A 15,085-nucleotide genomic window follows, 5' to 3' on the forward strand; every position below is an offset into this window, starting at 1 on the left:
TGTGGGGTTACTTTTTCCCATGTAAACCAAAGCTTAAAAAACATACCAGATCATGAAGACCCTGATGCTGCTTGGCCAAGGGAATTCCCAACAGCTTCTCCTCTGAGACATTTCAGTGCTCAGATTCTGCATCCCTTCTGCCTGTGGAGCCCCCAGAGCACACTGTGCTGCTTCCATCTATCAGGAAATCACAACCTTCACCAGCATCAGCTCTCCTACTGCTGCAGCTGACATACACAAATAAGCTTGCCTCATCCTAATTATAAAGTTATTATGGCTGTGTTCTCATTATTATACAAAATCTAACAGCCTGGAGGTCCTATGGCAGAGGTATCAGGATGATCAGAGCTATACCCCTGTTACAGACGCAGTGTAGGCATGACACAGTATGATTAAAATGGACTTTTAAGTGGACATTGACCAGGCAGGCATGAAAAACAGAGAATCTATTTGTCATATTTAATCTCTGACAGAGCTGATGACAGAGTGCAGGTTGCGCATTTTATCTAGAAAAAGAGCTAACAGGACAGCCTGACAACTTTCACTGAATCCTGATGGTCTCCTGAGTCTCATCCATTCCTCAGCTACCTCACCACGCTCTTTTCCTCCAGTGCATGTAGCTCAGGCAGTAGCTGCCATCCAGCTTGCTCTTCTGCTTTCCAGCAGAAAGGGGCAGTTTCTACTCCCAGGCATATGCTTGTGGCTCACTCTACATTTCATAACACTACATATCAGTTAAAATGTAGTACAAGGTGTTTTGAAGTGCTACAATATTCTTGGAAGAAAAAAATTCTACTGTAATATTTTATGGTTGCCAGTAACAGGAATTAGAAGGCTGCAATCACTAAAGATTGAAGGTAAGAAGGGCTATTCTGAGTTGGAGAAAAGGTCTCCAAAATTAGCTATTTCTGCCACTTTTCAGCAAGAGAATGGAATAGGGCAAGTATGAAGTGATTCTTCCCTTGATATATCCTCTCAGCTTCTGGCAACTTGTCATTTAGCAATTTCCTGAGTCAGAGGCTGCATCCGTATGACTGCATTTGATCTCCCTCAATGGAGCTTTCTTCAAATTTCTCCAATTTTTTTTAACCTATTTATAGTTTTGGCATCTGTAACTTGCTGTGACAATTAGTTTCCACAACTTATTTATGTACTCCTCTGAAAAAAAAAAAACCAAACCCCAAACCCAAAGAAAAAAAGTCTTATTTTCTTTGGTTCCTTATTTTCTTTGCACATTGAAAAAATACCGAATACTCATTAATCTCCATGCCATTTATTATTTTAAAACTTCTATCATACTTCCACCAAAGTATCTTTCTTTTCCAGGCTGAAAGGTCCTGCTGCGGAAGAGTTTTCCTGCTGTGGAAGATATTTCATTCCCTCTCCTGCATGTCAAAACTATTCTTCCTTCTTAATTTTGCTAATTTCTTTTGAAATGATGCGACCAGAATAGCAGCAAGTTTTCAAGACAGGGTGCATTGTGGGCTTCAGCAGAGGCATTCTTCCTTATTCCATTCCTAATAATTCTCTGCATTGTACTTAGGTATCTGTATTTGTCTCTAAACAGCTTGCTTTGCTTCCACAGAGCTATCCATGACAACTCCAGGATCCTTCTCTGTCTGACCACACTAACTGTTTTTCCACAGCTGTGCATTGTTAGGCTTGTGCATTATTTTGCATTTGCTTCCTTTATATTTCATATCTAATTTTGTCTGCAAAACTGAATGGGTTTGTTTGCTTGAGTCCTCATTCATTGCAAAATCAGTGCATTTTCCCTAATCACAGTATAGTCAAAATTCCTGATGCCCATCCACAGGAATCATTGGCATGCAAGACTTGCAGAGTGTACACATTTTGCATAAACTTTATATAGATCATTTCTAAAAATCAGGTCAGCCTGGTCAAACTGGCAGCCTCCTGGGCCATAATCCAAGATACTCAGTGCCTCTGTTCAGCCCAGTGCCTTTTCAGAAAGCCCAGGAACAGCTGCCCAGTGACTGGGCACTCAGCTACACAGGGGGAGAGAACAGTGGTTTTGAGGTATTTCATTGCTTCTATCCTCCTAGACATTAATTTTAGGATGCAATGAGTCACTTACAGAAGGTCTGTCTGGGAACTGTGGTGACCAGGTTAAACCACATATTTATGTTTTAGACAGCTTACGTTGTATAAATTGGATGCTAGCCTCAGGTCCCTCAAAATCAGCACTATGAGGAAGTGGAGGGACATGGAGCTGTCTCTTCTTGCCCCACCTCCAGCCTGGCACCCCTGCTTGGAACTGGAAATCAGAAAGGAGGATGCTCACATAAGTGCCAATATTGTGAAATCCTATGGCTAGAAAGTATACGCATAAAATCCCCTAACAGTGGGGATATACCTATACCATAACCTATACCATAGATCCCCTAACAGTGTCATGGGAGCAAGAAGGGAATTACTGCAATACCATACAGATGCAAATATAACATGTTCAGTAAGACAAAGCATAAAGCTTTGAAATACACTGACATAGGAAAAAAATCCTGTATCCTTGACCAAAATTATTGTGATTAATAGTGATTCTGTGCTTCCTCAGAAGCAGGCCCAAGAGACCAAGGGGCTCGCACACTTCATGACAGGCTGTGACCCTTTCCAGCCCCCTCCTCTGCTGGATGAGCACCGTGGCACTGCTGGGAAGCAAACACCAGCTTTGGGAGGTGTTAACCATGCATTTACCTGATAACAGCTGTTCCTGAGCCGCAGTCAAACCTGAACTCCACGTAGCCAGCCACCAGGGTGATGGAGAGGAAGTCCTTGCTGTCTGTGTCGTAGCTGTACAAAAGGACACCAGTCTCTAAATCTGGACGAAATGTCAGCTCAAACTCCATGAAGGAAAGGTAATTCTGTGGTTCCAAGGGCCAGGGTGTGCTAGCAAATGATCTCAAGGATTCGTTGAACTGAGGTACGGCCAAGGTGAGTGCTGGAAACCCAGAAATCACAAGCAGGTCACTTGAGGCTCAAACATAAAGGATTGACTCTTACCAACCAGTGTCTGTTCCTTGTGTTAAGTACTTAAGCTAATGATTAGCAAAACAGCCTGATTTTTTTTTCATCTAAATTGAAAATATTTTATAATCCTACCCAATAATAGTTAATCCATTCCTTTTCCAAGAATATATTTGTACTGTAAAGCATTTTGTACCTTTTCTTTAGTGATTCATAATAGTGCCTCTCAAAGTAGCAAGCATGCACACAGTGGGTGGTAGCATGAAAATTTCTACAGCATAAAAAATAACACCAGATGTATTTTACTACTTGCATCTCTGATATTAGCAGGCAATTGACATTATGTCCTTTACATTTCAAAATATACAACTGACACTGGTTTTAGAGGAAGGATTTTTAGGATTAATATGCAGCTGTAGAGTGGTACATTATTTTAAGTTCTGAATAGGAATTTCAAGATGCTTAAGCACAGTTAGTTTAAATAAGCAAAGAGGTTTGAGAATTACAGATTATGTAGGAGCTGGATGTAGCTCCAAAGCAGTAAGGGAAGGATTTCAGTACCTGACTTTAAATAGATAAATTAACAAGTATTCTCTTCTGTCAGTGTAACAGTATGAGACCTCCTCAGATGTCATTAAGTGGAAAACACATTGAACACTAAATAACACACACAAAGAAACAGAGGAATCCCAGTATCCACTCACCTTCCTCACAATGATGACCCTTAAATCCAAGAGGACAAAGGCAAATGTAAGAGTCTGCTTTGCTTGCAGTGCAGGTGCCACTGTTGATGCAGGCTGCCTCATCACAGATGCCACTGCTACACTCACCTAAACACAGGAGTCAGACCATCAAGTTATTGGAGAAGTTTGTCAAAGAAGATTTATTTGGCTGTTGATCGCTGCTACTAACCAACACAATTTGCTCTTATGCCTAGCTTCTTTCCCAATTTGTCAAATGGTGTGTAATTTAGAAAAGGGAACTTGATAGTTAGTATTTTTTTTTATATATAAGACCAGCAAGACACCTTATAAATAGCAAAAAGTAGCTCTTAGAAGCAAATCATGATAGAAATAACATTCAATCATTCCTTGGTCTACTTATTTTCTGCTCTTCTTCCTATTTTCTCATAAGATACAAATTTCTCTGAATTGTTTACATGCACCAAGCCTGGTTTAATTGTAATTATCTTAAGTGCTTCTTTGCTCACTATAAATTCATGCCATGCTGAGCATGGGAGGTGTTAATCATTATCAACTAATCTTATTAACCAAAATGAGGTTGTCGACCCTCTTGTCCACACTAAAAGGGATCCATATCATCAACATATGGACTTTTTAAGAAGTATCTCTACTATGCTGGCCCATCAACTTAAATAACAAGGAGGTTTTTTCTTCTTGCTGGATTTTAGCTGAAATCATTGTAGAACAAATAAATTCTCATTTGCTTTTTAAAACGGATATCTATAAAACTGTCAAACTGAAACTACACAACCATCAAATGTACACCTGATTGATGTTCTTGTTGAATTTATTTTCTCCTTTAGTTTCTGATCAAATAACTCTCCCCTCATCAATAGTAACAAGCTGATTACATTATCTGTATACATTAAGAGAGACCAAGTTGTGGTGTACAGTGGTAAGCACACCATTTGGAGGGGCTTAGTCTCTTTTAACAAACTAAAAAATTACACATTTATTTTGAGGGACATTGAAGTATCACCTCTGAGATGATAAAGGTTTCATGAGGCAGTTCTGGCAATAAACACTGGGGAAGTGTTTTGCAACTTGAAGTGATTAAAAGAAGTCTTAAAAAATTATTGCAAGAAGGGGATATGCACTTTTGTTTTTGTTTAAACACAGCACTCTGATTGCAAGGACAGTTTCAAGAGCAGGTCTTTACACATCTTCAGTAAGGCACTGGTGTTTGTACAGCACCAGCTTTACAGTTTGAATTCCACAAACAAAAATGCAGACGTAAATGGTGGATGTGCTGGTCCAATCACTCTGCTCTCCACAGTGGAAAACAACCTTTTCTAACTAACTCAGGGCAGAAGCAGAAACAACTCACAGGTCGTTTGGTACCACTCCCTGATAGACCAGACTTATCTCCTATTGCTCATCTACAAATCTCCTAAGAGGACCACTTTTCATGGTAGGGAGGGCAGGTCTGAGTACAGCAGCCTGTATGTCCATGACACAGGACTCCAGGGCTCACCCGAGGAGCACAGACAAAACATTAAAGTACCCCAGCAGGGAAAAAATGCTCCTTTTCCATGGAAGGGGACAGTTCTATCTGCCCCATGCCCAGCCATGGGATCAGGGTGCTGGCTGTGCTCATTAAGCTGTCTTGCACTGTAATGGCCACAATTAAACCAAGGCAGGACAGGTATCTTGTCCCTCAGATCCCTCATACACTCACCAACTATCATGACCCTGACAGAATAGCACTAGCCCTGTTTTACAGGCAAGGAAACAGAGCCAAGACATGTGTAAACAAGGATCTCTATGCATCAAGTGTGTGATCTCTGTGCATCAATGCTCATCTTTGCTGCCTCTGCTCCAGAGTTAATGTTGACAGTGTGTTCAAACAGATCAGAGTTAAACAAAGTCTTTGAGAAACAGAAAAGAACAAGGAAGACAACAGCAACAGGACCAGTCACGGGACCCCTGATTTGAGAAACAGCTTGAACTGGAGTAGTCTTGATGTTTAAGGACATTGCTCTCCCAATGTCCCAGTGGCTTTTCACAGCCTTTGGGCCAGCATAGGTGACTATGCTGACGAGGCAAACCACAAGTGTGGTGGCTGCATTTGCTTGGCTCCAATGGCAGATGAAGATGAGAGAAACTGCATCAGGACTCCCACGTCCTGCCATGTCTGCTCCAAACCATGCCCAGTGGTTGGACTGTCCTCTGCTGCTCCCTCAGCTCACAGTAGGATCTCTGCTGTAGCCAGAAGGGAGAACAGAGAGATGGATGGACCCCTCTCCTCACCACCCTCAGTTCTGTGATCCATGTAGCACAGCACTCCCAATTTATATACTGTGCCAACAGAAAAAAATCCCCAAGTGACTAACTTGCAAAAGTCATTTCTAAACCCTAGCAGAGCTTACTTGCAATTTTTTTGAGTTATACTTACATGACCTATTGTTTGCAAGTCTCTTCTGTTACCGTTTCATATAAATGTGTGCAGTGACACAAGGACAGCAAGGCTTTATCAGTCAGTTTCGAGTCACACATGGCAGAGCACAGCATTTATTTTCACTGATGTTGATTGTTAATGCAGCAGTATGTGGAGCATTCATGGATGGGAATGAAGCTAGCTGCATCCCAAAAGGCAATAGAGATTAGGGCAAGAGTAGTTCAGCAGGGCTTTCATCTGTCTAAATTCCATAGATTCTCAGTCTATCGTGAAATTACACTCTGATTCCAAAATTTTACTCTTTTCAGCAACTGTTTCTTTGGCCAGTCTGTTCTACCCCTACATTGCACAGAAGTTTGGCCATGTTATCTAGAGAATACAGCGCAATTGTTACGAAGTTTCTCATAAATCATTTCCTTCTTGGAATGTCAGATGCACAGCACAGAAGAGAAGAAAGATGACTTTGTGGCTGAAGCATGGCAGGGAGAGTTCAGTGGTATGGAATCTATTTCTTGCTGCTAGCACTTGCCTTCTGTCTTGGGTTTACCCTTATACTGTTTAGACTGGGAGATCACTAAAGCAAGAATTTTGTAGCCCTGCCTTTTTCTAAGTGCCCATTAAAAGGATGAAATAGATGAACAAATAAGACAGGACTAGTTAATTAGCTTCCCTACTTCTCCATTTTTTACTCTGTGAAGGAAAAATAATTTTATAACAACACTTCAAAAAGCTGCTGGAAGTATTTATTCCAAGCTATTTTTAAATCACATCCATGTCTCTGGATAGCAAAACAAAGGACGGTATACAGGAAAGCCTATATGCTTCAGCAGTGGCTGGGTGTAACACAGAAAGCCCTCTGTAACATCCACAGGGCCTCAGAGATCCATGTGTTACTTTGGACAAGTGCAATGATGTCTTTAGGCAAAATGCATTTTGTTGGGCCCATATTGTTTCAAAGGCAAGCTCAGCATACAGACTATTGATTTCTGAGGACATGACTGTGTCAGTCAGGGGCACGAAGTGGTGCCCTGAGAGCTGCTGGCAGAAACACCGGCGCAGTTGTAATGATATCTGCAACACAGATCCTACTGTTCGCTCATGAAAATGGGTTTACTACTTGCTGTGCACAGGGTGTCCTCAAAGGGCTTGCTGGTCCAGTGTGATGAACTGTCCTACTACAGACCCAGCAAGAGCAATGTGCAAAGGAACAGAGGAAAGCCAGGCCAAAAGTAGAGACCACGTCTTCCCCGCCTCAGACCTGGACCATCGCTCAATTTGTCCCAACAGGATAAAAAGCAACCCCCGGTTAGTCACTGATTAAAGGCCCCACACCATTACACTCACCAACGTCAGCACCACTGAGAGCTTTCCCTAATGGCCAGGGTCTCATGTCAATTGTCTTCCCATTGATGCTGAGGGCCTGGACGCAGCCCTGGAAGCCGCGGTTGGTGCCGGCGGCCCTGACCAGCCAGTACACGCTGGGAGCACCGCCAACGTAGAAGGGAGTCTGGAACGTGATCTTGCTGTACTGGCCCTAGGGGAGAGCAGAGCACAGCACGCTGTATAACAGATATAACACAGCAAAAATCATTAAGCCACAGTGCTTTACAATCTATTTTCTTCCCCCATGAAAAACTGTGTCAGGAAATGTTGTTTCATTGGTAATTCCTTCCCATTAGTCATTTCCTAAATCAGTCCACCATTTGAAACAAAACTTTTTCACCTGTATCCCATCACGATAACATGAACTACTAAAAGCACAATAAAAAAGACTAGAAACCACTGCTTTGAGGAGAAAGCATGGTCTGTCTTTTGCTGTGATTTCTTCCTTTCTTTCTGCCAAAAAATTGTTTGTCTTCTAAACTGCAAGCCCTGAGGGATAGACCAATGAGATATTGTCTTTTGGACAGAACCCAGCAAGTGTTTGGTATTTAAAAATTATGAAATGACAAAAAAGGTAAAAAAACAAAGAGAAGGCAAAAGCCAGTAAAGTCGCAACTTCAGCGGGGTTCTGCTCACTTTGCAATTGTTAAAAGTACTGCCCATCTCTTTAATAAATCTATAGAAATCTACATGTATAAGTTTACTAAAATTGCTACAGTGAAAGAAAAAAAAACATCAAAACCAACAGAACCTTTTTGGACCACTGACCCAAACTCCAGGCTACTGTGGCCAAATGAGTCACAATTCCTTCCACAAACTGATCAAAATACTACTTTTGCCTCCTACTCAACAGCTCTTTCAAAACCCCACAGACCTTTAGAAGAAAATAGTTAAAATTCTCAGTTATTTGGGGCCAGGTTTTACCAACCTGTGCTTTTGACAGCACTGACCTCTAGCCTAAAATCTTTCAGGATTTTTCACCCCTGCCCTGCCCCCATAGTGCTTATAACAATATATTCTATCACCATAGCCTAGATTTGGCCAGGCTAAATAAGCTGAGGTTATTGAGTCTGCAGGTGCTCACTTGCACAGTACACTGCAGAAGCTGTACACATCTCTCCTGATTCACATCTGCCCTTTGCATGGCCTCATAGCATTGGTAACTGCAACACATGACACACTGAAATTCTTTCCTCTGTCATTGCCAACTGATGAGAACTCAATACACTGCAATTTTTTCTCTTCAGTGCCTGCACATAAAAGTGGAAAGTAATAAGACATCTGAAGCTGCTTTCTTTCAGGGCTAGGGATGGCATGTTAATAGTGGCTATCAAAGGAAAGACATCTGAAACAATTTGAAATTGCCTTTTCTTCCAGTGCCTTAATTTTGTTTTCTGGCCCAGCAACAGATGAGCAAGTCAAAGCATCTTCCTGTATTATATTTTATCTTGTCAGCCTTGTATGAACTTGCTGGTGTTATCATAAGTCAGGGCAGAATGTCTATCTCCATTACTATGCTTAAATCATTGTCCAGAATATGCATGTAATTATACCTCTGTACACAAATCTCATGTGGGTATATGCATCTTATACATAAATATATACTCATACACACATATGCATCTCATTTTTATGTCTGAGGAAGCAGAGCAGTTCTCTGAGGCTTGAAAAAGAAAACAATCAGGGACAGCAGCTGAGCAATCTAGTAAACTTCTAATGGCCTGTATTAGAGACTGGCATAGGGTAGATGAAGAGTAGCAGAGCAAACACGGAACACAAAGGAAAAGAATGATGGGATTCAGCCCTGAGATATCTATCTCTGTGATTTCTAAATTATGTATTTGGAAGAATAATCTGCACTCTGATCTCAGTTCACTAAACGTCCTAACATCAATAAATAAGACTGTATCTTTTAAATCTGATCAGACTTCTGGTGGCAAGAAAAGAAACATCATCACAACCTTGAGAGACCCCAACATTGAGCCACAAGTGCAGGATTACAAACCTGAGATTTTCCTGTCACTGGAGCATTGTTGTCCATCCTGAGCCAGCCATTCACTCCATCTCTGAACAATGTGACACTGTGCCAGTTCCCCAGCTTGATTTTGTTTTCACTCGTTATGACTCCAACTCCTGTGCCACAGTTGAACCTGGGATCGTGAGATAGAGAGGGCAAGGTGACAATCTTACATTGCCCAAATAACCAAAAGTTGGTTTTAGACTCCAAACATTCTTTTTGTACTCACGAATCTCTCTGTTCCACACTGCATATTATCACAGGAAATTCAGACAGCAAGCCTACATAAGATCTGTTCCAAACTTCATTACCTGTCTTTCAGCGTGGAGAAGATTTTGCATTCTCTGTTCGAACCAAGCGCATTGCTAAGCTTGCTAAGCTTGCCAACAGCTGAAACTCTTTCAGGATGGAGGGTATTACAATCTGAGCTCCTGCTATCACAGTAATTTCTCCTGGGAATTTTTCTAGCTCCCCGGTGAAAGGCAGTGATGCATTATTAACTCTGCTAGTCTACTTAAAACTCAGTGCCAATTGACAGGAAGACCTCCAGTAGAGCTGAATGTGCACAAAATGTCCCATTTTCCCTGACTGTCATGCAGTGCAGGTGAACAGAAACACAACTAAGGCACATCACCCACTTTGTTATTCCCCACTTTTAAAGGATTCACCCTCCCAATTTAGGAGATCCTGGAAATACACTCTCAATTGCTTCATATCTATCAGACTACAAGAAACACTCTCCATCTTCATTTAAGAAACCTAAACAAGGTATCATCTAAACAAAACATATAGGATAAAGTTCCTGGCCCCTTGCTGTCACTACATCCTTTGTTTTGCTACATCATCTGCAAGCCATTTTCTGTGAAGCAAAAACACTGACTCAATATACCATCAATGCACCATCAGCTCAGCAAATACAGTGGCTCACTGGCATTTCTGGTGACATAGCTATGAGCCCCAAACAAATGTCTTAAAGAAAACTGATCATTTTGCCTTTACTCTGAGGTCTGAATAAAAGAACTCAACAGGGTGCATGTTCACACACTAAAGAAAGATGAGAGAAAAAAGTATTGAAGTACTCTTAAATGAAATTATACTGTCCATTTGGTGCACTGTATGGGGCAGAAGTCAAAGACACTGGAGATATTCATCACATGTAGCAGTCCCAGGAGGCAGCAATAGCCCTGTCTCTTTACATCAGATTTGGGATGGAGGTTTTACCTGAACTGGAGGCTACGTCGGATGATTGCCAGTGACATAAAATCACCACGACCATGTTCATTTTCTCCACAGTACAGCAGCAAACCATCCTCGGATTCAGCCTGCAATCATTGCACCAACATGAAAAATCAAAGCCTCACAATTACAGATAAAAGCACGCAGCAGTGGGGGACTTGTCTCCAGAAAAGGGTCATCATTTTTTAGAATGAGTTTTTAACTTGCCGAATCAGAAATTGTTTGATCAGTTTTGAATCCTGCATTTGAAAAACCTGGAAAATCACTGCCTTAATGGTTAAACAATTTAAGACCACCTCTTAAAGTATGATACTATCAGACCAGAAAAAAAAGTCTGGAAGTATTAAAGACTGTCAGACATATCCCATATGAGACTCCTGAGTAAAATGTCTAGCAAGAATGTCTTAGCAAGCCTGGTAAGTGTTGACACATCAGACTCACTGTGTATGAATATGTACACCCTACTTCACATGTTCCATGAGACTGACACTCCTCAAGCCAAACAGGCTGTGCTGGCAGCATTTCTCCATATGCTCATAGCAGCTGACACAGTGGCTTTTTGCAGCCATCTTGCATTTTAAAATGGCAAATTGCCAGGGGAGTGTAAAATCAGCACTGAGGCAACTGATTGCTGCTGCTTTAGTAGCAGTCTCCTTCCCAGATTGTGAGGCTGGGGAGTCTGCTTCATGTGGGGGTAGGGATGCATCCAAGAGCTTGGCCACCTTCCCTACAGGCAGCCCTACATGTTCTGTCCATAGTGAACAGACAGCACTAACACAAGCCAGCATGGGATGTATCCCCACTTTAGTCCTGCATTTTAAGTAATACAATATCCTGGATGTATCAGTAGCCCGTGTGGCAGACTTCAGAGGGAGAAAATAATGTCCACTTACATCCTGCAGAGTGGGAAAGGAATGCTATACATAGGGCAGTGTTTTGCTTAGTATGACAGGATCATCATCTCTTGTCCACAAAGATACTGTATACCACTTCAAAGTCTAATTCACAAAAATTCTGTGTGTTCTTCAGCCTGCAGCTCATCCACCTGGCTGTAACCTCACTAATGTACATTGCTGCTAGTCCACAGCTACCAGTCCCATGGATTCTCTCACACAGTGCCTACCAACCATGGATGAAAACCCTTCAGCTGCTTACAAACTTAATTCACATTCACTGAGGGTCAAGCCAGATCTCCACAGATGAAGGTTACACACAGGTTCGCCACAATTACACTGAAGCTATACTGAAGCTAAGTTACTGCTCTATTGTCCACCACATCAGAGTAAATAAATAAAATTTAAAACACAAGTCCGAGAATTCCTTAAACTTACCCTGAATTCAAGAGTAATTTGAAATGTCTGATAGGACTTTTTCAGTGGTTCAAAGGTGATATATGAGTAGCCAAAGAACTGGGGATACTGGATATTAATATCTGAAAAGCAAAGAGGGAAGCATGTTATTTAGCAGTTCTCTTCTGAATAAAAATCAATATACACATTTAGTACTAGATAACATCAGATGGCAATGAAAGGCAGAGTTCCTCCAGAGACAACCATTAGGCAGTAGCAGTCAACAATCAGTTAACCTATTGCCTTGTCCTCCCACCATTTTTTACAGCTAATTCCTTTATTCCCAAGGACCTGGTGAACTTGGAAAGAAACAGGATACCGAGGGCCAAATAATGCTCAATAGTTTAATCAGAGAATTCAGAGGAAATTTTGGCAGGTTTTCATCCTTGTTGTAGAAGAAAGACCACATCAACTTTATATTTATCTTCTTTTAAGTACTGATTTAAGAAAGAGAGGACAAAGTAATTTTCTGTTCTGCAGGATTACAAAAACACACACATGGGAAATATGGCCAGACTCTAGGCAGCATTAGTCACTGCTACTCTGTAGCTGCTGCATCCAGCATCTGGAGAATCACTGGATGTCTCATAACAGCCCAGCAGCTTCCAGCACTTCTCTCAAGTCAGCTCAGGGCAGAAGCTAAAAGGAGCGATGGGGAAAAGAGAATCCTTGCAGGCATCTTTCCATCCCTGGCTGCAACAGTGGCCCTTTTAACTGCTCTTGTCAAATGGCATTATTAACCTTCACCCTTTGCTGTCTTGTGTTAGATCCTGACACCAAGAGAAAATGAAAATTAGAGATGTCTTACTGCTAGCCACTGTCAGCTGAAAAATTACCTTTGCAGCCTATTTTCCTAAGAAGCACTGAGGAGAGACAGTTTCAGGCCTGAGCTTTTATATGGACAGTGGTTTTAAGTCTAATGAGGAAGGAAGGATGTGGATTCCTATTCCTCTTTGCTATTTAAATACTGAGTTTTCTCACTCAGTTTTTGAATCTGGGTAGAGTTCTCTCAGCGTTTTTGCTTGAAGGCATACATTTTAGGCTGAGTTGAAGGGGATTGGTGCTATAAACCTGAATGCAACCTTAGCAGAGAACAATTATCTCATGTCCTGATCACAAGCAGAACTGACTGGACCAGAGTGCCAGGCAGCTGTTGAATGTGAAGAAAATCTGTTTCCATCAGACTAATATATTATTTAACAATACTGGCTGCTGAAGACAAACTCTGTACAAAGGAGCATTGGCACATGATGTTTACTCTGGAATAACATCCTCCCCTGTGAAAAACAGAGGGTTTGGGCTGGTGTTAATAGACTGCTTTACAAGTTGTATATGGCCTTGTCAGTTCAAATAAATCCTCAACTCTTCATACTTGATCAAGGCCTAAAATCATATCTGCAGCTGTTCCACGTGGCTGAGTCACATCAAATTGTTTTCAGAAGGAGCTCTCTTTGTTCCAGCACTCCAGTTAAAGAAGATGAAGCACCCTCAGTGTCTGTATCCCTGATGCATGACTCTGTGAAACATGAAAGTCTAACATGACCCCGTAGAAGAAACCTGTATCCCTGCTCTGCTGTATGGCACATTGTTGCCAGATCAGATCAGCATGCAGAGGGATGGGCAGATCAGCTCCCTCTTAGCTGGAGGAACAGCACCTCCATAGCCAATGGGACATTTTCTTTTCATGAGTGCTGGCATTCATCTGAATCCTTGGTCACCAAACCAGAAGAAAAATTACTTCAGAGGGAAAAAGTGACCTGCTTAAGGCCTAGTGAGGGAGCTAGACTGACTCACCCAGTGATCTGCTCAGCGTTAACCTTGTGAAAGGGTGGGTTTAGGTCTCTAGAGGGCAGCGAGGGAAGAAGTAGGACAGCCTCCTTCAGCTCAGCAAGTTCTTGCCATGGCTCAGCTGCCCTGAAAAGAGCAGTAGGATGGGTGGAAAGTCCTGACTAACGCAAACACTTCCTCACATGCTTTTTGTACTGGGGATGAGATTTTGTTCCTCCCTTGCCCAGTTTGCCTGACATGAGTGCTACACTGCAGACTTGCAGACCATGGGGAAAGCCTCCTTTGGAGGTATTTTTATAATGGGAGTTTTCTCACATCCCTGCTGTGGGACCAGTATCATCTGGACTACACAGAAAATGGGGGTGGTTCAGGGCTTAAGCTGCTGCTAAAATGCAACTGTCAAAGAGGGGCTGAATGTCTTCACTTTCCATCTGAGGGTGCCATGATTGGACCCTGTCACACCTGGGAGATTAACAGCATACCTGCTCCACCATCCCCTGACTCTAGGTGGGGCAAGGATGATTACCCGCCCCTGTGCATTTTTACACAGGTTCAGCATTCAGCTTTATTAGGGAATTACTTTTTCCCACCTGAGGAAAAAAAAGCAAATGGGGCAATGCCAGAACTGCAATTTGTGGGTAGGGATCCACAAAGCCCAGCTGGCTGTTCCCAAAGTGCACATTGGCAGGCTCTCTGCAAAGCCACTCCTTGACCCAGGCAAAGAGCAGCCAGCAGCCGTGGGCACCCAGAAAGAAGCCCACCTTCCTGGCAGGCCTCCCCTGCTTTGCCCAGGTTGCAGTGGCAGCGGGAGCCGCCGCGGTCGTAGTCGTTGATGCAGAAGCTGTCGGCGGAGCACACGGCCTCGTCGCAGGAGAGCTCGGAGAGCCGCGGCACCGGCGGGGACACTGAGGGCCCCGGGCTGGCAGCAGGGACAGCAGTGGGCTCGGAAGTGGTTGTCAGGACCCGTGACAGGAGCCTGGAACTAGACCCTGGAGTGACTTTAGTTTCGACCAGAAATTTTCTGTTGCCCCCTTTAATAGCAGGAAGTGGTCTGAGCTGAAAGGAAGTAAAGAAACACCAATTCAGTAAGGTTAAAATTCTGTGGGGAAACAAAATTAACGTATTTTAAGATACAGATCTGAGGCAACAAACTCATCCTCAATGAAGAAAAAGAAGGGACCACATC

General features: G+C 42.5%; 1 protein-coding gene across 2 annotated transcripts in view; it reads right to left on the reverse strand.

Annotated features, from left to right (window-relative positions):
* EGFLAM (EGF like, fibronectin type III and laminin G domains) overlaps positions 1-15,085 on the reverse strand; it is a 76,612-nt gene that overhangs the window by 16,585 nt on the left and 44,942 nt on the right. For both annotated transcript variants that reach the window (XM_054283439.1, XM_054283438.1), the window contains exons 9-15: positions 14,661-14,955; positions 12,094-12,194; positions 10,748-10,848; positions 9,515-9,659; positions 7,471-7,660; positions 3,690-3,815; positions 2,716-2,959 (exon numbers count right to left, since the gene is read on the reverse strand). In XM_054283439.1, the coding sequence (XP_054139414.1) occupies positions 2,716-2,959; positions 3,690-3,815; positions 7,471-7,660; positions 9,515-9,659; positions 10,748-10,848; positions 12,094-12,194; positions 14,661-14,955 (1,202 nt within the window). The remainder of the gene's footprint in view (positions 1-2,715; positions 2,960-3,689; positions 3,816-7,470; positions 7,661-9,514; positions 9,660-10,747; positions 10,849-12,093; positions 12,195-14,660; positions 14,956-15,085) is intronic.

The sequence above is a fragment of the Melozone crissalis genome, unplaced genomic scaffold (assembly GCF_028551555.1).
Source record: "Melozone crissalis strain CALT ecotype California unplaced genomic scaffold, PUWL_Pcris_2 ptg000036l_1, whole genome shotgun sequence".
Classification (NCBI taxonomy): Eukaryota; Metazoa; Chordata; class Aves; order Passeriformes; family Passerellidae; genus Melozone; species Melozone crissalis.